The sequence below is a fragment of the Leishmania panamensis genome (assembly GCF_000755165.1).
Source record: "Leishmania panamensis strain MHOM/PA/94/PSC-1 chromosome 20 sequence".
Lineage (NCBI taxonomy): Eukaryota > Euglenozoa > Kinetoplastea > Trypanosomatida > Trypanosomatidae > Leishmania > Leishmania panamensis.
In genome coordinates this window covers 1275387-1298689 of record NC_025866.1, presented here as the reverse complement: position 1 = coordinate 1298689, position 23303 = coordinate 1275387, and the positions used below count along the sequence as shown (strand labels likewise).

The 23303-nt window shown below is 55.8% G+C and overlaps 3 protein-coding genes and 1 pseudogene across 3 annotated transcripts, besides 1 other annotated feature; all 4 read right to left on the bottom strand.

Moving 5' to 3' along the window:
• Positions 1-1222: 1222 nt before the first annotated feature.
• REH2 (RNA editing associated helicase 2, putative) lies at positions 1223-7975 on the bottom strand (the record flags this gene model as incomplete). The annotated part of the gene is made up of 1 exon (XM_010700193.1): positions 1223-7975. The coding sequence occupies one exon, from the start codon at positions 7973-7975 to the stop codon at positions 1223-1225; it is 6753 nt and encodes a 2250-aa protein (XP_010698495.1).
• A 1717-nt stretch (positions 7976-9692) lies between these two features.
• Positions 9693-10157: a repeat region.
• Positions 10158-10450: 293 nt separating this feature from the next.
• Positions 10451-13599, bottom strand: LPMP_202920 (annotated as a pseudogene).
• A 1262-nt stretch (positions 13600-14861) lies between these two features.
• Positions 14862-15494, bottom strand: LPMP_202910 (hypothetical protein; the record flags this gene model as incomplete). The annotated part of the gene is made up of 1 exon (XM_010700192.1): positions 14862-15494. One exon carries the CDS (start codon positions 15492-15494, stop codon positions 14862-14864), a length of 633 nt encoding a protein of 210 aa, XP_010698494.1.
• A 575-nt stretch (positions 15495-16069) lies between these two features.
• Positions 16070-19288, bottom strand: LPMP_202900 (hypothetical protein; the record flags this gene model as incomplete). Its single annotated transcript, XM_010700191.1, has 1 exon — positions 16070-19288. The coding sequence occupies one exon, from the start codon at positions 19286-19288 to the stop codon at positions 16070-16072; it is 3219 nt and encodes a 1072-aa protein (XP_010698493.1).
• Between the last annotated feature and the right edge of the window lie 4015 nt (positions 19289-23303).

Sequence of the window (23303 nt, the reverse complement as noted above, 5' to 3'; positions counted from 1 at the left end):
CTTGTGCAGCTCGTCCACCACCAGAATACACTTTTTTTTTTCTGCTCAGGGGCCAAGCGATAGGGGGGAGGCTGAGCCGCAGGGACGCTCAAAAGAAAGGGAGGAGAGCAAATGGCAGCGTGAAGAGATTATCCGAGCGGAGGGGCTTTGGGGGCAGTATCGCGGTGCCTCCATCCTTCTCCTGCGGATTGAGGTAAAACGAGAGGAATACCGGGGCCTCCTCCAGATTTCACACCCTGGCTTAGTGCCAAAGAAACCCTCTGAGAGAGTGAGAGAACGAGATGACGACTTGAGCTGGGTGTCGCACATTACCACCGCGAGAGACGCAGTTCTAGTTCCGCAGAGAACTGCAAGTCCAGAAGGCACACCTTCACAAATTTACGCAGAAGAGAAGAAGCCCACAGATCATTTCTGCTAGGAGAGCGGTGAGGGACAAACAATTGAGGAAGTGCGACAATTGGTCCATTTTGCTCTTCGCATCATCTTCGCATCTAAACCAGGGAAGAAAAAGAAAAACGAAAGTGTGACTCTCAGTCCTGAATGCTGCGCAGGTCAAGCGAGTCGCAACACACTTTCTCACCTCATACCGACAAGTACAAACTAGTTAGTCCATCGCGAGACGAGAGGAACACGAGTATTTCCTACCTGAGAGCGAGCGAGCGAGCAAGCAAAAGAAACGCAGAGAACAGAAGAAAAAAAAAACCACCACCAGTAAACACGAGTAACTGTGAGTATGGGGGATGCTGTGTACAGCGCTGTACATACTCTGGCAGCACACCCTCTAGAAAGCAAACAACGTATGGCCTCCGCAGAAGAGAGCGGGATTCATCAACAAAAGTGGTAACGATAATTTGAAGGCTGTTAGTAGGAGAGGAGCTGCTGATTCATGCCTTATTACGAGTGCCCACACGGTGCAACACCACAAAGCCCTGCTTTCCCCTTCCCACCTCCTCCCTTCACTCAAGGCTACTCCAGAGAGAGTAAACAACAGAATCACACAACCGACTCGACACTCATGGTATACAGGGCTCCCACTAGATGGAGGGAGTACCTACACGGAACCAGATCGCTCGCGGTGGCGGTGTGGCGCTAGTGCATGCAAGCAAATAAAAAGACGGGCAAATGAAGACAAACAGAAGCGCAAGAGAAAATCTGAAGCAATGAGGTCGTTCCTGTCACCCTCCATCTGCCCGCTAGCCCTCCTACGCTATGGGTGCGCCTGTTACTTGACTACGTCGCTCGCCTTAGAGCTTTCAAGCTCCGTTTCGCTCGTCTCCTTTACTGCATCGCCGTCGACGTTGCTGTCGGGCGAGATCATTTTCCCCTGTTCACCCCACATCACAGACTGGGGCTGCAGGCGATTCGGGTGGTAGCGCATGTTTGCAAGCTCTTGTACAATCTCGCACAGTTTGTCCAGCTGGGCATTGTTCACCGCGTCTTTCGGATCGTCAAACTTGTGAGAAAGGCGGCGGTCGAGAAGCGCCTTGAACTGCCGCACAAGCTCAATCGTGGAGTAGCTCGAACGGAAAAAGATCCAGCCGCTCACAATGCCAAGCTTGAGCTCGTGATGGTAGTCCGTTCGGGTGGCACGCGTGCTCATCAGCAGCACAGACCAGAGGGAGACGGAGGTTAAATGATGAGCCATGAGCGTCTCCTTCTCCGGTATTTTCCTGAGTCCATCGTAGATTACAAAAGGATTCGACTCCTGGGTCAGTTTGCTCGTCTTCAGTACACTGTCGTTCATGATCGCAATATAGTTCTCAAAGAAGGTGCGCAACACTTGTGGTCCCGTAACCATCGCGACTTTAGGAAGCGCGTTCGAACAGAGCAGACACTTCGACAAACCAACATCCATCGAATTGCGCGAATGCTCAGAGGACTCGATGAACACAATGTCCTCACTGGTGAATCCACGCCGGTGCATCGACGTCGGCACCCTTGACTCCTCACCGATAAAGTTGTCATCCACGAGCAGGTTGCAGTACTGCCGCTTCAGCTGAGTGGCCTGGATGAGCGCCGGGACGCTCAGCTGACGCGCCCTGATCTGCTCCGCAACCTGTCCGTGCGCCCGTTCACGAAGCAGCGACACCCAATAATTGTATCCGTTCACGGAGGCAAGGATGTCTGAGAGGGTGTTACACGAAAGATCCTCGCGGTGGAGGCGCGATGAGACGCGCGCATCAAACGAGCAAGTGAAGACGCCCTTTTCGGTTGTCGCGGCGATGGTGAGGGCCGTGTCGAGGCACCGGAATGCGGCGCCGAGCAGAATAGTCTTGCCGATTGTCGGTTCGACCGGGAGCTTCGCGAGGCGGTGCCCTAGCGGAGTGAGCTGACCGCCCTCGTCGGTTGCGCCGAGGTCGTATAGTCGTTTCATGGCGCAATCCACCTCCGACTCGAGCGGTGGTTCCATCGCCGTCTTCAGAAACTGCTGAGGAGCACCGACCTCGAGCTTCAAGATGGTGAGGCAGAGCTTGTCCAGGGGTGTGCGTAGAAGCTCCGGCGTTTGGAACTCGTGCAAACTGCGGAAGTGTTCGCGCGAGAAAAGACGAATGCAAAGGCCAGGGCGTGTGCGACCGACACGACCGCGGCGCTGTACGCAGTTTGCCCGACTGGCGTAGGTGCTCATCAAGCGCGAAAATTTTCCCTGTGCTTCCTCTGGCACCAGAGATGGTGATACCACAGTCGGAGTGTCTTCGACACGGTTCGAATCGTAGCCCTGTGGGTCACTTTTTGGAACCAACGTGCGTATGCGCGTGGCGTACCCCAGCTGCTTCATCCGGCCCGTGTCGATCACGACGCCAACGTCGTCGATTGTCACGCCGCTTTCAGCGATGTTGGTGGAGAGAATGATCTTTATTTTGCCGGGTGGTGGTGGCAAGAAACACTTCAGCTGCGACTCAGCCGACACCGCAGAGTGTAGCGGCAAAACATAGTACGACGTGTTGCGCTCCAGCACATCCCGCGCCTTATGAATCTCGTCCCACCCCGACAGAAACACGAGGATGGAAGAATCAGTGATGTCAATCATGCGGAGCGCCTGCTCAATGGCGAACTGGATGGTAGGGTAGTCGACCGGCGTCGACGCTTCGAGGAAGCCGTAGCGCGATCGAGGGATGCAGGCCGTCGCGCAGTCCTCACCCGACACCACGATGGGGGCATGCGTGACACCAATATCTGGCTGCGCGGAGGCGTTGCATCCTTTGTGCTCACTACTTTCCGCAACGCAGGCCGCCTCCTTCAGGAGGGGCGTGAAGCAGTTATGCTCGCGCGCGAACGGCACAAGGTCTTCCAAGAAGTACTCCTTAACCGGAAAGACATGCCCCTCGACTTGAATGAGCGGGGCGCCGCCAAAGTATGCCTGGAAGTCAGCGGCATGCAGGGTAGCGCTCATCAGAACAATTCGGATGTCGCGCCGCTTCTCCAGCACTTGCCGCAGTAGCATCAGGATGAAGTCGGAGTTCATGTCGCGCTCGTGAATTTCGTCGATGATGACGTGAGTGTAGTCGTCAAGCAGCGTGTCCGTCTGCATCACACGAAGAAGCAGGCCGGATGTGGCGAACGTGATGTGTCGGCCCTTGCGTGCGTCAAAGCGGATAATGTACCCTGTGGACTCCTCAAGCGGCTCCAGCCGCTCCGCCGCGACGCGCTGCGCAATAGAAACTGCACTGAGTCGCCGCGGCTGCGTAACGATGATGGAGCACCGCCCCCCGTTACCCTTCAAGGTCTCCTCGTCGAGGATGTACTGAGGAACCTGTGTCGTCTTGCCACAGCCCGTCGTTCCGCAGATGATGGTGACGGGGTTGTTGCGGATGGCCTCGAGAATCTCATGCTTGTGTTCGGCAATGCTCAGCTCGGCACGCCTGGTCGCAAACTTCTCCAGGTATACGGGGTTTGTGATGCGCCGCTGTAGTTGTTCAAGAAGACGAGCAGACTCCTCCGTCTCCTTGTCGGCGGCCTGCTGCGTTCTAGTAGAGCAGCTCTCCCCGCCACCGCCAGTTAGCCTCTCATTGCTCTCATTGAGGCTTTTTCGGTGGCTTGTCAGTGACGCCGTGCCCCCAGAGCACGGCATTGCTGCGGACAAGTCCTGTTGGTTCTGCAGGCACGCCTGCATTCGCTGCTGCACCGCATCAGGAATCGTCAGCGACGGAATTAGTTCTGGCAGAAGGTACGGGTTCAGCTTTAGCAAATCGACAATGGACTTCATGGCCGGCACCTGTCCTTCCATCATCAAGAACAGCTTCTCGTACGCGCTGAGGATGTTGTCCCTGGTTCCACCACCACTGCAGCTGGCTGTCATTTTCTGACCATCCTCATCGACGATGGAGACACACGCGGAAAAAATGGCCCCCGTTTTCACGCGATTCGCCTCTGGATGCGTCGCCACAACGCTTTCCATCTCGAGCTTAAGATTACCTGCAGAGGGAGGCTTTGTGAACGCCATCTCGCTCTCTTCTCTCGGAAGCAAACGTACAAGCAGATGCTCCTCGGGTGGCGGCAAGTCAAAGCACACTGTGTAGAGGCAAACAGCACGCTTTTTGCCGTCTACGGTGAATACATGTTGTTTGGAATACCAAGCCGCCTGAGTAACGAAGAGAGAGCTAAAACGGCTGAGGTGGTGCTTTTCTTGCTTTGTCAGCGAGCTTTCGGCGTCCGCGTTGATGAGGGGTAGAGTGCTGAAGGTGTCGAGGTCAAACTCGCCGTCAGCGACCGCTTGAGTATCCTCCTTCCACTTCTTGTCGCTGTTCACCTTCTGCACATACGCCGCAACAGCAGGAAACTTGTCGTCATAGGACTCGTCGACGCGCCGCAGAATGGCCAAGGCATGCATGGCAGCTCGTCGCTGGGCCACCACCTTGTTGTGTCCCACACCACGGCCTAGTAGGTACTCAAAGCCAGGGAGTGGAATAGTAGCGTAGGTGATGCGGTGATGCATGGGGCCGACCAGATATGAGTCGTACCGTGGGACGAATCTCTTGAGCGTTGTGAGGCAGTACGCAGCGAGGCGCAATCTGGCATCTGGATCCACGGGCTTTGCCTCCGCCTCCGCGAGGGCGGCATCGATCACCACGTCTCCTGTCCGCGGTACCCGCTGCTCCTCGTAGAAGCAGTTCTTGATCGCCATCTGCTTCGCAAGCACGTACGCAGCACACGCCTCCACGTATGCTTCCCACGCACCTGGGGTCACGCAAGAGTCGTCTTCGCTGTCCGTCGACGGACACGGTGGCAGCGGAGCCGTCAGATCAATGTTAAAGCGCTTCATGCGCAGTCGCAGTGGCTTCAAAGGTACTTCGCTGGGGTGAGGCAGCGGTGCCGTTGTGCCCGTGATGAGAGCTGGGGCAACCCTTCCCTCCACTTGTGCACGTTTGGCGTGATAAGCCTGCAGCTTGGGCAGGTTGGGGAAGAGAGGGATGCCGAGAAAGTCCAGCGTGCGCTCTGCATGCATCCACGACAGCAGCTCCGCATCTCTCCGGGTCGAGGCAGCACCCTTGACAATGTACTCGAGGCACTTCTGCTCCACCGTCTCACTGCCGTAGCGGGCAGGCATCGGAAGAGACCAAGTCGCTACATGCAAGAGCACGCTGTGCCCCATGTTGGATGTGAATGTGACCGGTGTTGCTTTAAGGTTTTCGTACCTCAAGTAGTATTGCACACGGTATTTGCTGACCGTGTCAAGTTGCGATTCCACCACGTACTCAAACGCTTCAGCGTCCACCACCGCCGCCTCTGCCGTGGGTGCGTCTGCCTTTGCTGTCTCTGCAGACCCTCGGAGGCGCGCGGTCTTCTCGCGGTCCCCTTCTTCGGCAAGCCACTGTTTTGTTACCCCTTGTGTTTTACCGAGACTGTGGCCTCGCCGCTTGTTCTGCTCTTTCTGGCGCTCCCAGTGCAGTGAGCCAGGGTGCTCGCGGCGCAGCGGCGGCGGGGATGCTGTGCTGCTCGACTGCTCCTCGCCAGGACCCGAAGGTGCCCAACGACCCCATTGCGCGCACGCTTCAGCATGCCGCTTTTGCTTGACGAGGTCGGTGTAGAGGCAAACTCCGAGTGCATCGAGAATGAGCTCCGCGTGCATACAGGCAACGTTTTCGGCGTCGGCGATTGTGTCGGCCTCGCCTAGCGCGAGTCGCGCTTCCCCGCAAACGGCCGGCAGCGGGACTTTCAGCGCACATCGATGCCGCGGTCGGCCCTCCGTCTCGTCCTCGCTGAGGGCTTGCCGGACGACGATGACATCGTCGAGGCGACGGCCGACGGTTGACAAATAGTCTAGCACGCGCCTCTTGGCCGACTTGTCCATCCTGCGCGGGGATGTAATCGCATACGCAGCTACCGCAGATCCTTCCGGCACACCCGGGGCAACCATAATGTACCCGTCAGGGGTGTCTGGCTGCATGTCCCAGAACTCTTTCAGCACCACAGCCCGCACGGCGGCCAGCCGTTCCTCGTCCGCCATTTTTGCTGTCCCGTGGACGGACACTTTCGGCGGAGTCGAGTCCAACGTCGCTTTCGCCTCCGCCTTCGAGAGATCATCGTCTGGTGCAGATGCCTCCGTAGCAAGTCGCGCGCGCTTCACCACACGGCACCGCGACGGCGTGGGTGTGCTGACGGTGTTGCAAGATTTTGTCTGCTCTTCGTCCACAGAGGCGAAATCCTCGGACAGGGCCGCTGCAACTACAGCGACCTGTGTGATCAGCTTCTTGGCGGTGCAGCGGCGTGCTGGAGGACTTGGCGTGGAGACGTCCGCCGATTCGCAGGGCACGTCTGGAACGCGCTCACGGCGAGCACGTTTCCATGCGATGTCCATCGCTGTCTCGGCTTTTACAGGGACACGGAGCATGCACAGCACATCCAACGCATGCATAGCTGCAAGAGTGTTAGCGTCCGGCGCATTCGACGCGATTCCCACGCCGCCGCGAATGCCATAGAGATCCGGCAAGGGCAGCAACACTGTGGACTTGACTCGAGCACCGATTGCCACCTGCAGAAATGGGGCGGCGGCCCGCATGGCACCACGAGTATGAAGAAACGCAGTAATGTCCTCTACCGCAGTAGACTCGCCCACAACGGTCTCTACGAAGCTACCACTTTGCTCAGTGACAACGTTATGCCTGTGAAACCAGTCCTCTTCAGCCGATCTCGACGACGTGCGAGCGCGACCGTTCCCTGCTGTCCTAACGACGAGCTCCTTCAGCGGCTGTGGAAGGTGCACGTGTAATGGATTCTTCGGCCTCATGCCTGGCAGTGGAGCAGGGCGTCCGTAGCTCCACGCTGCCATGGCATGGGCCTTCTGCATCGCCAGGTCGTCGAATATAGCGACACCCACAGCATCCAGCAGAAGCTCTGCATGCATGCAGGCCAGAATCACCGCTGTTGCTCGCTCCATCGCCTTTCCAGAGGCGACGAGGTCCGTCGAGGGGTTCGCGATACCCGTCACCTGCGATGACAAAACGAGTCGCGCCACCATCGCCTCTTCGCCGCCGTCTGCCGCGCTGCTCGCCGTCAGCGTGCGCACCCTTTCCACACTCAACTGTTGCGCAAACGAAGGGCAGCCACGAGGAGCACGTGCGAAGAGAGCCTCGATCCTGAGTCTCGACTTGGGATCCAGCAGGCACGGGGAAAGCAACGTATGTTCCGAAGAGATGTAGTGTCGAAGGGAGGGCGTGGTGTTCACAAGGTGCCATTCCCCGCCCTCCGTCTCCTCGTCTGTCAGGATGCGCCTCAAGGGCAAGGGCCACTGCGCCATACGCTTCTCTGTCGAAGGGCCACTATCCTTATCCTTCGGCGAGGACGCGTAACGGCCTGCCGCGCGAGCTGTCTCAGCGTGCTTGTGCTGCTTTGATGGGAGGGTGAAGACGTGGTATCCTAGCAGGTCCGCCATCTGCTCTGCATGCATGGCGGCTAGCAACTCCGCCTCTTTCGCTGTGTTGGACAGCCCGTGTGCCCAGAGCCACGTTGGGGCGCCCGTGCAGCCAGCTGCACCCATCTCTTCGACAAGGTGGCGGGCCATCCTGGTCACGGGAAGCTGCAGGCGGGCATGAAAGAGCTCTCCGCCGCACACTGCTTCGGTTTGGAATCCTGCGGCCGAAGTGCTGGAGACACCAGAGTTCTCATCGGATGCTTGAGCAGCCGCAGTGAGATTTCGTCGCACAAAGCCGAGCATTCGTGCTCGTGTGAACGGGTCAACTACCTTGACATCAGCAAAGACTGAAGGCAGCTCCGGAGAGTTTGTCGCGCTCCATGCGACAGTTGACGGCGGTGATGTAAAGCTTGAGTCTGCGTCTGCTTTATAAGAGTTTGCTTTCGCAGTGCAAGTCCACGGCTCTTGCACGCCCATCAAGTCAATTTCCTCCGGCTCAATGACTTCGGGTGTGCCCGTACAACTCTTGAAGTGCCGCAATGGCGTGTGCGCCGCCCCGCTGCACGTTCCGATGGAGCTGTGGAGATGACAGAGAGCACTTCTCCTGCTTGACAGCAGCGGCCGCAGCCTTGTCCTCATCGCACAATACCTATGAACCACCGTCTGGAGTGTGTGAGAGGGATATGCAAGGTTTAGCTCCCCTGTCGACGATGCGTTAGCGGGGGGTGTTAGCACCGCGCGAGCGCGGCCGACGCAGCGCATAGTGAGTCGTCACTCACGAAGCAGCAACCTGTCTCCAGCGCTTGGGACGCCACGACAGTAGGCCTGCTCCTTTGGGTTGGCGCCTTTCACTTTGCACAGCGACTCAATAAGAGGACCCAAGCCGCGGGAAACGGATGGGGGGAGGGAGGGAGGAGGAAGTGCGAGAAGTTGCGTCACGCCGGCCTGAAAAAAAAATAGTGGGCGATGTTCACCCACTGACACGAAAGAACAGACACGCACATCAGCAGAGCACAATGTAGCGAGCCAACGAGGAGCATCAGCCCCAAAGAAAGCGTAGGGAAGTGAAGGGAAGCGAGGCGCAAAGGGAATCGTAAAGAGCATTCTGAGGACAGGGAAAAATACAGCGGGTCGATGCAGACCTTTACTTCTCCTTCCTTAACCATAACATTCAGGTGAGCGCGGGTGTGCGGGCACACTATGCATGCGAGCCCCGCTAGAGTATCACTCAAGAAAAGGGGAATACGGAGCCGACACGACGCTGGACAGGGTGTAAAGACACGGCTCCCAATGTGTTGCATCAATGCGCTATCCAGTAGAGAGAAAGGGGGTACAACGTAGGTTTGTCTCGGATTGCAATAACAACGCTCTCTCTCTCGATCGTGATACTCTCGCATCACGACTCAAGGCGCACGATCATTCTTTTCTTGAGTGTCTCGTGCATGTGTGTGTGTGTGTGGAGGGGGAGGGGGTATGGTTGTGCAGATTTGCGTGACTGCTCGTTCGCAGCCGTATTCCTAAGAGATTGTCTGCTTGCACATGCCCGCGCTGCACACACTCTCTCACTGCGCGTAAAGTGCAGTACAGCGTGGTGCACGCGAGTCGAGCGCAAACAGCGAGTGAAACAGCAAAAGCGCCGCAGACCTAATAGAGGAAGAAGAGGAGCAGTGTGGCAGGGAAAAAATAAAGAGCAAACGCACATGTAAATTTACACGACAAAGGTTAAAATCAAGAAAGAGTGCTGAATGATGCCAGTGAATCAGAATCTGGAGACATGGATCCGACGAGGATCTTTCAGGTCCTTCCACGCTTCCATTTTCGCCGGCATAGAGCAATACATCCACTTCACTCGGCTCCCCCCCCTCACGCCGCCGCCGCCCAGCCCGTCACAGGCCCATCGCCCGCCGCGAAGAAGCAGCCGCGGAGACACGCGGTACAGCAATGCGCCGACTCAGCCATCGGAGCACGGCTCATGGCGCCAACCCCACCCCCACTCCGCAGGTCGCCTCTCACAGCCGCCCCCACTATGCCGGCCGACACGCTGCCCCTCAGACGGGCGGTCCAAGCGTGCTCACGGGGGCAGGCTGCCCCGACGCGGCGCCATCCAGGGGCCTGAGCGACCACATCAGCAGCGATACATCGCTCGGACATCCCTCCGTCGTAGGGGCGTGACACCCCCTGTCACCGCCACACGCGGTTCCGCATCTGGCAGGGCGAAGGAGGGCTGCCTGGCCTCCGCACAGGAAGCGTGCGCGTGCGTGCTGTACACGTGATAGCGCCACGCAGGGAGGTATCTCTTGTCATCAGGAAGGGGTGGAGCGGGGCTGGACAGGCTAAGGAAGTGAAGAAAGACGAAATCCTACGCGACAGACGTCTGAAAAAGGCAAGAGTCCATGTGCGCATTTAGTAAAGAGGCCCCGAAATAAGTAGAAGAAAAAAAATGAATGGGTCTGCAACCGTCGGCGTGCAACTATTGCTTAGGAATCAAGGGCAGCGGCTGATGCAGGAAACAGCGATATGCAGGTTGAAAAATATGTACATGCCAATCAAGTGAAATATTACTAGTGGTATAATAATGGCAATACGGATTACAGCGACGCGCTACCAGCACCTCCACGAGAAGAAAAAATCACGATAGAGCGTGTCAGATAACATGAGAGCTGCGAGAAAATACATTAGAAGTGTCATCACCTTAGAGCACACGAAGAGAAAGAAGCGTGCACGACGCTCTTGCCAGATAATGCGGAGATGCGCGGTGGCGCCAACAATGATCAGCTCGGTGATGGGAAGCGACATGTAGGCGATGGTGACAATCTGAAACTTCTCCGACTTGAAGAGCAGAAGCGCCATCAGCATCATGACTCCGCCTTGAAAGAACGACACCCACATCAACTCCAGAAAGGTACGGGTGTTCGTAGAGTAGGACTTGAGCAAATCTTTGTAGAGAAATGGGTACTCGTGCACGTCCGACTCATTGAAGTCCTCGTCAAGCACCAATGCGAAGGCTGGCGCCACTGTGAAGATGGTGAAGTATCCCATCAGTAGGTAACCGTTGAACACAGACATGGTTGTTCCAGCAAACAACACTGAGAAGACCGCCAGCACAATCGAATAGGCGATGTCTCGGTGCATGATCAGCTGACTGAGTCGACAGGTGCGTCGGTACGAGTTCCGCCCATGCCACATGATTAGCCGTAGAGAGTGCGAGAATTTCGTAATGGAGAAATCAGCGGCCATGCTTGCCTGACTCCCCTCCACTCCTTCAATACCAATCCACACGTTGACGGCCTGAGTCATGGACACGTCGTTGCCGCCGTCACCGATAGCCGCGACGCGTGCGCCACAGCAGCAATCGCGCATGACACTAAACACTGCCGCTTTCTGCGCTGGGGAGTACCGCGCTACAATCGCCGAGTAGGCAGTGCTAGCCACTTCCGCGAAGGTGGAGACATAGAAGAGGCAATGGGCCAGTGCGTTGCCATCCAGGACCAGCGTCCATGGCGACATTACGTCGCCGACTGTGACGCCCCCGCAATACTCTTCCTGCAGCTCACGCAGGCGAGGGTCAATATCTGGTGGGGCCATCCCGCACAGGTACTCGATTCTGCAGTGGCGGAGAATAAGCCGAGTCGACCGGCCGATGGTGGCGGCAGTCTCGACCTTGCCACTAGTGAGCATCCACACCTTGATGCTGCACATGCCGAGCGCCTCGAGAGAAACCATAACATCGTCTTGTAACTCGTCTTCCACCCCTGTCTCCCCATTGAGCGTCATCTCTCTCTCTCCAACAGCTTCATCGCCGCCTCTATCGCCTCTGCTCGACCTTCACCGGAGATAGACATGGCAGCCTCGTACTGCCGCAGAAAGATGTTGAGCATGTCCTCGCTGAGCGTGCGAATGGCAAAAACGAGTGTACGCAGGCCCATCTGCGCCACTTCCTGGCAGCACTCGTTCAGCCAATCCGATCGGCGTATCACTGATGCCATCTTCGCATCCCCGCCTTTCATAGAGAACTTGACGGTTTCCTGGGCTTTGCCGCCGCTGCAGCTCCCTGTGCGCTCGCACACAATGATGCCCATGCACTTGTCCTCCGATGAGAACGGGAACATCTTGACAGTGGTGTAGGTATGCAGCTGCGCAACGCCACCGACGGTGAAAGCCATTGATGTGAGGTCTCGATAAGTCAATGCACCACCCAGAGAGCGGCAGAGCTTGACCAGCGCCACCTCGTCTGGTGAGAAGGCCTGGTAGTCAGTTGGTTCACTCATCATATCGGCTGTGAGGGTAGAGACACAGCTGTACCGCGCCACGGTAGCACTGTTGCACCGTTGGCGCTGAGGACCACCGGTTCCTCCTCCATCACTGGGCTCACATTGGGGCAAAACACGATGGCTCTGATGAGGTCGCCAACGCGATGCACATCTCGGACCCACTACTTCGCATTACTCCCACCAAGGCGCGTGAAGACGTTATGAAAGAGGAGGCGCGACCCCGCTCCCCCATTGCCTGCGCCAAAGTACTCTTGCAGGGCGCACGCCAGGCGATCAGTGACGCGGTCCGTTAGCGCTGTAGCGGGTCCTACCTGCATGGCACGAAGTCCCATCTTGATTTTTTTTTCTGTGAGTGTGCCGGCCTTGTCAGAAAAGAGGTAGCGCAGGCGGTCGAACGCCTCTGGAAGGTTTGTGGTGCGGGCCACGGCACCTGGAATGTGGGGGTCATGCGACATATCGTACGAGTTGTCAAAGGCGACCAGCGTCCACGTTCACGCGCATCGCGATGGGAACCATGACGGAGGGAAGAACGAAGAATCGCACGAAAGTGACGGCAACGTCTCCACGGAACTGCTGCTGTGCTACGAGAAGAAAGGAGAGAAGCAGAAGCAGCAAGAAGTACAGAGCCGCGATCAGGTTGAGCTCGCTCTCGATGAGGCCGACCTTGTTGCGCGGGTTAGTGGAGTTGAGAGAGCTGAGTGTTTCCCTACCCGTGTACGCGACCGCGGCCACCAACATGCCTGTTGCCACCACACACGACGACCAGATCGCATTTTCCATCGTAATCGACTCGCTCTGTCTGTTGGCCATGTCGAGGGTGCCAGCGAAGGTGTAGATGTCCTTGTGAGGCGCACCGCAGTTAATGTTAAAGCGCAGTGAGGGAAGTTCGGCGCATGTGAGACTCTTGGTAGAGTTCAACGGGTAGCGCATCTTCCTATCAGTCTCGCCATCAAGTTGATCGGTTTGGATGAATATCGTACCCGTGATCTCAGAGGTGTGCAGTACGACAGAGTCAGCCGGCACACACTGGTCTTGGAGCAAGATGAACAGGTCTCCTACCCGAATGTTCGATGATCGAACCCTGACAAGGTCGCCACTCTCTGTGAGCTTCTCAAACACCTCAACGCTGTCGATTCGGTCGCGGCGGCATCGCTTCCAGTCATCCATGGCGTCCTTCATGAGCGAGAGGCACACCACCAGCACCAGCGGTGAAAAATAGGTGAAGAGAAAACCGACCTTCAGCACTGGAATGAGCTGCGGGAATGCCAGAAAGAGGTTGAGGAAGTTTTGAAGCTGATAAAGCAGCGCCAGCGGCAGAAATGTCAAGAGCGTGTAGCGACGGTTGTTCACCGCGTTGCTCGGGTAGCCCGACAGGCGACCAGTCGCCACGGAAGTAGCCAAACAATATTTGACAGCTGTGACGAGACGGTGAGACCGGTATGTGCAGCACCTTCTGCAGCCACTGTCGTAGACCTTCATTCTTCAGTTATGGAATCCTCAGTACCGACGCCGCCGCGCCCGTGCTAAGTGCGTCAACGACCAAGAGATCAGATGACCGGCTGCAGTGCTGCTGTCGCCGCTGCGGGACGTGCATGTTGCTGGTAGAAACATACGGGGTAATGTGGTTGCTACTTCGTGTGTTTTCGCCCTCGTCGCTGGTGTACAGAGCGTTGTAGGGTATGTGACGCATCATGCTAGGGAAACTACGTCGCCGGCCGCTCATGTTGGCAGCCCTCCAAATTCGAAGCAACCGCTAAGGTAGTTGCGGGGTCACCAGGTTGCTAAAAATGATCTCCAAAGCGCAGAAGCACATCTGTGGCAGCGTTGTGAATAGTGGTTGGGGCTTAATACAAGTGGTGAATGGCAAGAGGCAGGTCTACTCGATCGCACATGCGCACAGGTGACGAGAGCGTGCACTGGAGAGTGCTTTGTGCATGACCAGCAGGCTTTGCGAACGGTACGTGAATAGAATGGAAAAAGAATCAAGCCAATACAAAGGACAGCCACGGAGGTGGGCGTGCAGCCTACCGTTCCCCTTACTCAACGTCGACAGAGTGTCCTCCAAAAAAAAGAAGGTGCGTTGCATTTCAGGCGTGTGGGTGATGTACTCCTGTGCACAGACGGTAGGGAGTGGGTCCTTTGGCACCGGAAAGTCCCGCTGTACGCCAGCGAAGGCGCAGAAACACAAAAGAGAGACAGAGAGACGGAGGAGAAGAAAGAGCAACGAGAGTGGCGATTTCTCCAATTCAGATCAGAAAGAATGAGCGGGATGCAATAGTAGACCAGTGTGGGGAAGTCCAAGCGACGGGTGGTGGGCGAATCTGCATGTGTTGCTCAGAGTGAGGGGAAGCAACATGCGAGGCCCGTCCCCTCTCCCTTTCCCCCGCAGAACAACAAGAACAAAATGTACGCACATGCAGAGGGGGAGGAGCGAAAAGAGGTAGCGAGAGGAGATCCAACAAGGCTGCTGTTTTGCACCCGTCATCACCACAATCGTGAAGTGCCCCCCCGTCCCCCCCCCTCCCATCACCCGTCTCCTGACTCTGTACAGGTGTCAACCGCTTCCCTCACGACAAACGTATGCTTGCTCGTTACTCCAATCTCTCTTGCGTCTCCATCGCTGCTACGCGCCCTTTACCAGACAGACATAGAGGTCTATCTAACATCTGTGAAAGCCAACCTTACTTAATATGCAGAACTAGAGAGGGCAGTGTGACTTGTATGCCGCCGTATCTGCGCATTCAGTCATCGTCTTCACCGGCAGCGTCACCGCCAGTGGCTGTCCACACCTTTTCATAACTGCTGAAGTCTGCCGTGGAGGTTGGATTGATGACGGCCAAGTAGCCCTCGGCAGTAGGTGCCACTGCCACCATCCATGGATGCTCCAGCAATGCCGCGTTGAGTTCGAGCACATACCCGTTCACACAGGCGGGGATCGTGTACTCCATCATGTCGGACAGCACTATGCTGCAGACCTTCGTGTCATTCTGGAAGACTAATGCGTTCTTTTTTTTCTTGCCTACAACTTGGATGCTCTCCGGCATGATAGCAGTGCGACCCTTGAAGAACTCCACCTTGGCTACCGTCACCCCCGCGTCAGCTGCCGCGCAGCGCCGAACGAGTTCATGATTGGGATCAAGGCAGAGCACACACAAGCCGTTGCTGTGTTGGAGAATGCGGCAGTCGTTCCCCTTCACCTTTTTGCAGTCACGTATGCTGAATTGGTGAAAGTAGCGCTTCGTGAAGTAGTCGAAGGTAGTCGGCGGCGGCAGGGGCACGTACGACCAGTCCAATGCCCCTGCCGCCGCTATGGCGGACCCCTCAGCGACAGCGGCACTGTCAGTGGGTGGAGAGGTGCATAGCTGTTTCGACATTTTCGCTCGGCGAGACGCTAGCCACGGGTACTGGCTTGGGCGGGGGCAGGAGGACTGCAGCGAACCCGTCCGCCGCAGGTGTTCACGAGAAGCTTTTGAATCACTCCTCGGAAGCGGAGGGCGGTGACACGATGAGAGTCTCACTAACATGCAAGAGGAGAGAAGTAAAAGGGGGGTAAAGTGTGCATGCTAGTTTGAAAGTGCGCCGCGGCGCTGAACTGAACCCCAACCTTATTGGAGGTGAAGCGGAAGTCAACCTGAAACAACAGCGAAAACCAGAGGAATCGCTATGCAATCCCCCGAGAAGAAGTTGTAGAGTGACTCCGTACGGTGGAAGGAGGAAGGGAGAGAAAGGGTATCCAAGTCACTCTTTTCCGTTTCCTCTCCACTGTGTAGTCTCTGCAGATGAGTGTGTAGGTGCCCGCTGGTAGAATGCAGAGCGCATTATGCGCTCTTAGTGTAGTGCGTCTTAACAATGGTAAAAGCTGCCCCTATGTAGGTTGCAACACGCACGCGCACACCACTCGAAGTGCTTCAGTGCTTTCTCCAGTGTTACAGTGTTTGCGCGTCTAACATTAGCTGCGCCTCTGCTTAAAGTTAGACCGTTTCTTCGCCAATGCTGCCTCGTAGGCACTGCGCAGGTGCGCGTTCCGCGGATCACGAACGTTCGCTTCCACCACGCGGTACCGCAAGTTGAAGGGCACGCGACCACCGCTCCAGTTGGACAGCTGGCGCGCCACTTGAAAGCGTTCCTTGTTGGATACACCACGATTGCTAAGCATCTCCTTCTCTAGCACTGAGCGGCGGCGTCTGCGACTTTTTCCGCCGCCGCGTTCGTTTGCCTCACCGGCCTCTGGTGATAGCGATGAGCGCGCCGCCGCCCGATCTGCCGCACGTGCCTCCCTCTGCTCCGGTTCCAACGAGTCAAACTCTGTAAAGACCGATCCGACAGCTGAGGCCGTTTCCATTCGCACGCCAACGGGCACAACGTCGAACGGCGTCTCATAAAGGTCCATTAAACGAGCACGGCGCTCTTGCTCCGCTGGTGAGGTGTCCGGTGTGGGGGCCGGTACAGTCGCACTTGCTGACGTTACCGGTCTTGAGGGAGAAGGTGCTGCCATCGCAACCTCCACAGCGTCCTCTCCCTCCTCCTCCAGCAAATCCAGCCATGTAGAATCCATACCGCTCTTGAAGATGGTTGCGCCCTCCGTCGGGACATCCGACGACGCATCGGCTTTCACTCCCGCATTCACCTCTCCATGAAGAGACAACACTGTGTCGCTGCCGTGGACGGACGAATCAGCGGTCGCCTGCTGCTCCTCAGTCGCGGAGCTACTCTTATTGCCATTCAGTGCAAGCAAGTCGGCCGTAATGCCCAGACGTGGCTCAAAGGATTCTGCCACGTCCCCCTCGTCAGCGCCCTTCAGTACAGGATTGTCATCAATAAGGCTGTTCTCCAAATCAAGGTTCTCGGGCGGCGCAGTCCTGATAACTTCCACAGCAGACCCAAAAAGCGAGGAGCTTCGAAAGTACTCCAGCTGTTCTATGAGTTTCGGGTCGTCGGTGCACAAGACAAGGCGCGACTTTGGTGCCTTAAGTGAGCTGAGCATTGCGAGGATAAGAAGTAGCTGATCGTTGTCGCTGACGGACGGGGAGACACCAAGTGCGTCGAGGACCTGCGAGTCCACTTGATTTGCACAGATGCACTCAGTGAAGTGCAGGACACGGGTGCGCCGCCCCACGCCTGTCAGTCGCGAAGCGGTAGCAGAGGAAATCATAGCGAAAATCCCGCGCAGCCGCTGCGATGCTAGAAACGGTTCCGCGCGCGCCATTTGTTGCAGCGCTGGGTCAAAGGTGACGAAACGGTCTGCATTCGCGACCGACTCCGCAAGCTGCGCGAGGCACAGGTACGGGACGAGCACCAGCGACTGCGACGCAGCTCCCAGCGTGAGAAACGCTTCGGAGGTCTCGACAAAGGAGGTGTCAAGGACGTAGATGGACTCATAGGGCTGAACTAAGCCCTGAAGCGCGGCCTCGCTGTGCGCGATGCTGTCGTCGGCGTCCATGCAGTAATCACCAAAGTGTGGCAGCGTACCAACAAGCCCAATGTCCAGCTTTGGCATGTGGGCGCTGATGTCGTCCAGCGCGCGCTGCACCGCACTTCGGCCGACTTGAGCACGAAAGTAACGAGACGAGGCTATGCGAAGGTCCTCGTCGAGCAGCACCAAATCTTCCGGGGCCGCCGCCGGCCCGTGGGCACAGGTGTCGAGCAGCAGCTGTTGAAGGGGCTGGGGTCCTAGTCTGTGAAGAAGAAACTCATAGAACGCTTTCCTCTCAAGTGCATTGCGGTAGTGGAAAAAGTCCACGTAATCATATTTCCAGTACGCCTCCACCACCTTCACAGTGTTGTGGTCCTCGTCAAGGCGAGCGCGTAGGCACATTTCATCCAGCTGCTGCTGGAATAGCCGACGGCGATCCTCAGCAGAGTCATGGGCAGCTACAAGAACCACCGCCCGCGTTACATCCAGTGGTCGAAGCTGCGCCTCTTCCATGCGTTTCAATGTGCGCAGAGCGGCAGAAGGTTGGGCATCCGCTAATGCGGTGATGAGGTAGTGATACAGCTCGGGCGTCAACCCACCTCGCTCGACGAGCCTACGGCGGAATGCGATCGATGTCGGGTCTGCGTACGCGCGCCACAGTTCCCCCTCGCTGGAGCACTTGCGCAGAGCTGGATTACAATCGCTGCTGGTGCGTTCGCGCTCATGCCGGACGCGCTCCTGGTAGTCGTCAATTAGGGTTATCACCTCCGCAACATTGTGACGCGCAGCGCTGTCTTCAAGCTTCGCGAGAAAGGAAGGATGCAGGAGTGAGTCACGCAGGCGCGGTGGAGAGCGATGTCCAAGGCGGAGCTCCTCGTCTTCAGACGCATTTCTACCTTTGCCGAGTCTGTCCTCTGAGAAGCCACTTCTGATGTGCTGCTCCAACTGAGGGAAAAGACGATGGGCGCTATCCGTCGGCCAACCAACGGCAGCAGGGTCTGCGAGAGCCTCTGTCGGGGAACGGGGTAAGGTTGCCAAAAAATTGCAGAGCTGCGCGCTCGACACCACTCGCGGAGCAAGTTGCTGGAAGAGACAAAAAAAACGCCGCAGTTCAGTTTCCTCGACGGGCGAGGTGGGCTGAAAATGACGCAACATAGCAGTACCTGAGGACGAAGCAGTACACATTGTAGTCGTAGAGCTCATTGGTGCAGCGGCACTCTCTGAGGTGGCGTCTTCTGAGGGAAACATGAAGTGCTGTGTGTAGACCTCCAGCACTGTCAGCGCCATATCCTCTACCCGTTCGTCGTTTGGCGAGAGAGCTGCTACTTGCAGCAACCAACTGAGGAGACTCAGCGCGTCGTGACTCTCCAGTTGCGCTTCTTTCCAGTACTTGAACCAGTTGAATGCTGAACTAAGGTCTTTGCCAACCGCGCAGAGTCGCATGTACTCGTACAGACTCTGACGACCAACCTTGTGATGCCGCACAAACATGTTGAACATCTCTTGCGTGTATCGATACGCTTCCTGTTTGTCAGCGAGGCTCGTGCGGAGTTCCACAATAGACGTGCTCCATGCAAGCAGACGCGCGCAGTGATGATCTTGCAGCAAGTGATTTGCCTGATGGAGTGTGTAGCTAATGTACCACGGGCGCGGCTCTTTGTAGAGCGAGGTGCGCAGGACGTCCAGTCCCTGAGAGGCACTCCAGCGCCTGAAGACGTCGCCATAGTGTGTGCGCTTCTTCAGTCCACCCCACATTGAAAGCTGTTGGCAAGGCTTCGAAAAAGAGGAAGGGAAGAAGGGAAAGATTGCCTACACAGGGTTATCCATACACGGAGCCTGACATCAAGAAAACCCTTAAAGGACGCTGTGCGGCGAGTCTCTGCGTGTCTGGTGCGTTTACTTGATTCATTGCGTGCCCATGTCTTGATGGCCCACAAAGCGAAGCAAAAAGGAGAGAAGGGGCCGCAGTGAGACATAGGTGAAATAGTATGAGCGATGGATGGGGGAGGGGGGATGAGCAAAAAAAGGATGCCTAGTGGCTTTCTGCGGTGCAAGACAGCCGTTTCGACGACCTCTGCGAGAAAACCGAACCCCTCATGGAGTAGGAGCCCTTGCGGTCCCATGCAGCCACTAGCAAAGCTTCCTCAGGGCAAGAGTAAAGCGTGATGAGAGAAGCATGAGCCCATAGTGACTGTCTGGGGATCAAGACACTCATTCTGCATCAATCCTCTTGTCAACTTTCTGCTTTCTCTGTTTTCATCTTCCCACAGGCGTGCGGTAACCATCATGTCTCCGCGGAAACGATGAGGTGTTTCTGCGCTGGGTGAGAGCGTTCATATAGGCTTGTGAGCTCAGTCGCGAGTTACTATCGAGGAAACAGTTCAGCTACAGCATTGGGTGATGACCTACTCAGCACCCAACAACCACAACAAAAAGGGTAATCGCCTGTAGAGGAAAACAAATGCACTTCGACGTAGACGTGCGCGCACACATCCACATTCGTTCACCACCTCACAAGAAAAAAAACCGCCAGCCCACTCGCTCTCTCCCTCCGAAAAAACGACCGAAACAAAAGAAAGACTTACACCCAGCGGTCAAAGGAGCCACAAGCGACGCGTGGTGAGGACAAAACCTCATCGATATCAAAAATTTGTTCCTTTTTTTTTGCCTTTGTCTTCATGACTGCCGCCGTGGCGAAACCAACAGACAAAAAAAAATAGAAGCCGCCCCGCTGCACAAACGTAGCGGAGAGTCAGGTGGACATAAGCCAGTCAAAACGCCACACACACACACATACAGACAACAGAAGCGAGGCAAACATTAACAACAATGCACAGAAAAGAAAAAAACGCAGCGCGAGGGAACCGACAAGTCAGAGAAAAAACGAAAGATAAAAAAAGATCCACAGTTAACGAGAGGGGGGGAGAGTGTGTGTGCGCGCACGACAGAATCCTCAGATACACCAATAACAAACACTCGAACAAGCACCAAACCAATGGGAGAAATAGGACGAGTCCAGCACAACAACTGTTGAAACCAACACCGTAAAAAACACGAAAAAGATGAATATATGTTTTTGTTCATTAGTGTGTCTATTTGTTATCCGGCGGAGAGCAGTACATCCACTTCACCCGGCCCCTCCCTCACGCCGCCGCCGCCCAGCCCGTCACAGGCCCATCGCCCGCCGCGAAGAAGCAGCCGCGGAGACACGCGGTACAGCAATGCGCCGACTCAGCCATCGGAGCACGGCTCATGGCGCCAACCCCACCCCCACTCCGCAGGTCGCCTCTCACAGCCGCCCCCACTATGCCGGCCGACACGCTGCCCCTCAGACGGGCGGTCCAAGCGTGCTCACGGGGGCAGGCTGCCCCGACGCGGCGCCATCCAGGGGCCTGAGCGACCACATCAGCAGCGATACATCGCTCGGACATCCCTCCGTCGTAGGGGCGTGACACCCCCTGTCACCGCCACACGCGGTTCCGCATCTGGATGGGCGAAGGAGGGCTGCCTGGCCTCCGCACAGGAAGCGTGTGCGTGCGCGCTGGACACGTGATGGCGCCACGCAGGGACCTGAGCACTCCGATGTTGGGAGAGAGAGTGAGCGACAATGAGAGAGGAAAAACACGAAAGCCATTCAGGACATAGGATGAATCGAAAAAGAAAAGGAGGTCAATTTTAGCAGGGAAAAGACACCATTACGTGTCGGATGCAACACGAAGGTTTACTAAAAGAACGAGCAAAAGAATACAGCACTTACCAATAGCAATTTTTACGACACACAAGGGAAGGCCACACGCGGGCGCACCTGGGGCTTACCCGTGTGCGCACACGTAGAGATGCCATAGAGGCCCGAAAATAAGGGTTGTAGAACACCTATAACAGTCACAACGAGTACGAAACCCACACTTTCACAAACGCACAAAAAGTATGTATAGGGTTTGAGGAGCGTACAACAACACCAACAGCAACAACCCCAAAGTAGAAAGGGGAATAAAAGAGAAGATCAATCGCACCGATAAAATGAAAGAGGGAAGGCTAAATGACATGGTGAGAAAGGGGTGTTATGAAGAAGAAAGGTGGAAGTCACCCGTTAGTCAGCTCTCTCTCCCCTAACCCTCCTGATGAAGGAGTCGTCTGTGAAGCGGTGTTATGGACATAGATTCGGACGTGAGAGAGAAAAGGAGGAGATACAGCAATGCGGAGTAGGGTGGGTATGGTTACAGTGACAAAACAGAGACAGGACTGACATCTCGATGCCTCGGAGTAGTTGCCATATTTCTCATGCCTGATCGTACCCATGCGTTTGTGTGTTTCTGAAAGTAAGAGGAGGAAAGAGGTGTGCAGACTGTGAGCTGTCATGGTTTCAGGAACAGCGCAAAACGCAGCAGCGACGAAGAAGCGTACAGAATGTGCGCTGCCGGAGGTTTTTGAGGTGATGCAATGGGGCAATGCTAACCGTTGGTGCGGAAGTAAGTGTGCGTGCCTGAAAGCCAAAAAGTGCCTCGGTTACCTCATCGGTTCTCTCACCTGCGCCTTCTCATCGTCTCACAGAATGGATCATGCATACTTTCATGAGTGAAAAAGGTCGTGGTTAGCGTATAGAGAAAGAGAGAGATGCATTTGAGTTCCTCATGCACATTTATGGGTGCTTGTGTACTCCTGTGCGCATTTGTCGAACTTTCTTCTTCGACTTTTTTTTGGGGGACTTGACACGCTCTCTTTTCTCCTTCCTCCTCCAGCGCACTCGCTCTCTTCACTTCTCCCTTTGTAAGCCAACCTGTAAACTAACACTCCCCGTATACACGCGCACACAACACATAACCTGCCCTCTTGTAGGTGTATGCCTGCATGTGTGTCAACAACTGAAGAGACCCCCTCCTTCCCCTCAAAAAGATGGGTCTACTTACGGTAGTGTTACTCATTCATCACCATAAGAAAACAGAGGAGAGGCAAAGATAGAAAGTGGGCACGCAGACGCACGGCAAGAACGAAGGCGTGGGGATGACAGTCCGATCGACACAACAACATACAGGAGAGGAGAAGTGCAGCAAAAGGTGACTCACAATCCCTCGACAAAAGACACGCCGCCATCACGCATACACACGCACACAGAGAGACAAATAACAATAAATAGCAAAATACCTTTTAAAAGAAAAAAATAGATGAAAAATTCGATGATACAAGACCGCGCCGACAGAAGCGAAACTAAGCAAACAACAACAACAAAATGAGGAACATCAAGAACAAAAAAAAAGAACACCCGCACACGTCAACACGCAGGCGCGCTTCACGATGTGGGCGGGAAGCAAAACGGCGACGCAAACACCAAAAAGAGTGTAAAGGTAAAAGAAGAAGAGTAGGAGAACACGTGGGGTCCGTTGATGCCTACCGCATCCTTTTCCATTTAAAGCGTTCGATGCTGGTTCGCTAGATCGATGTTCTTCATTCTCTTGGCACAGCTTCCCTTGCGTTGAAAATTGATATCGACTGCATCGGGCAAAACCCCACTCTCACTCCTTCCGCCACTAATTCACACGCAGCGAATGATTTACAGCCTCTCAATCGCTGTCCACCCCCCTGAGCCGCACGTGCACCTAACCCCGTCAAAGCCGTACAGTGGCAATGAAGAGGCAACTAAGAGGAATCCCTCGGGAGAAGCTGTTCTTTGTCGTATGAAACAGAAAAATACCGAACAAGTGCAAACGAGAACCCATTCAAGGGCACAATGTCCTTTTATTAGCGCCTCATTGCACAACACGTGAGTCCGCCA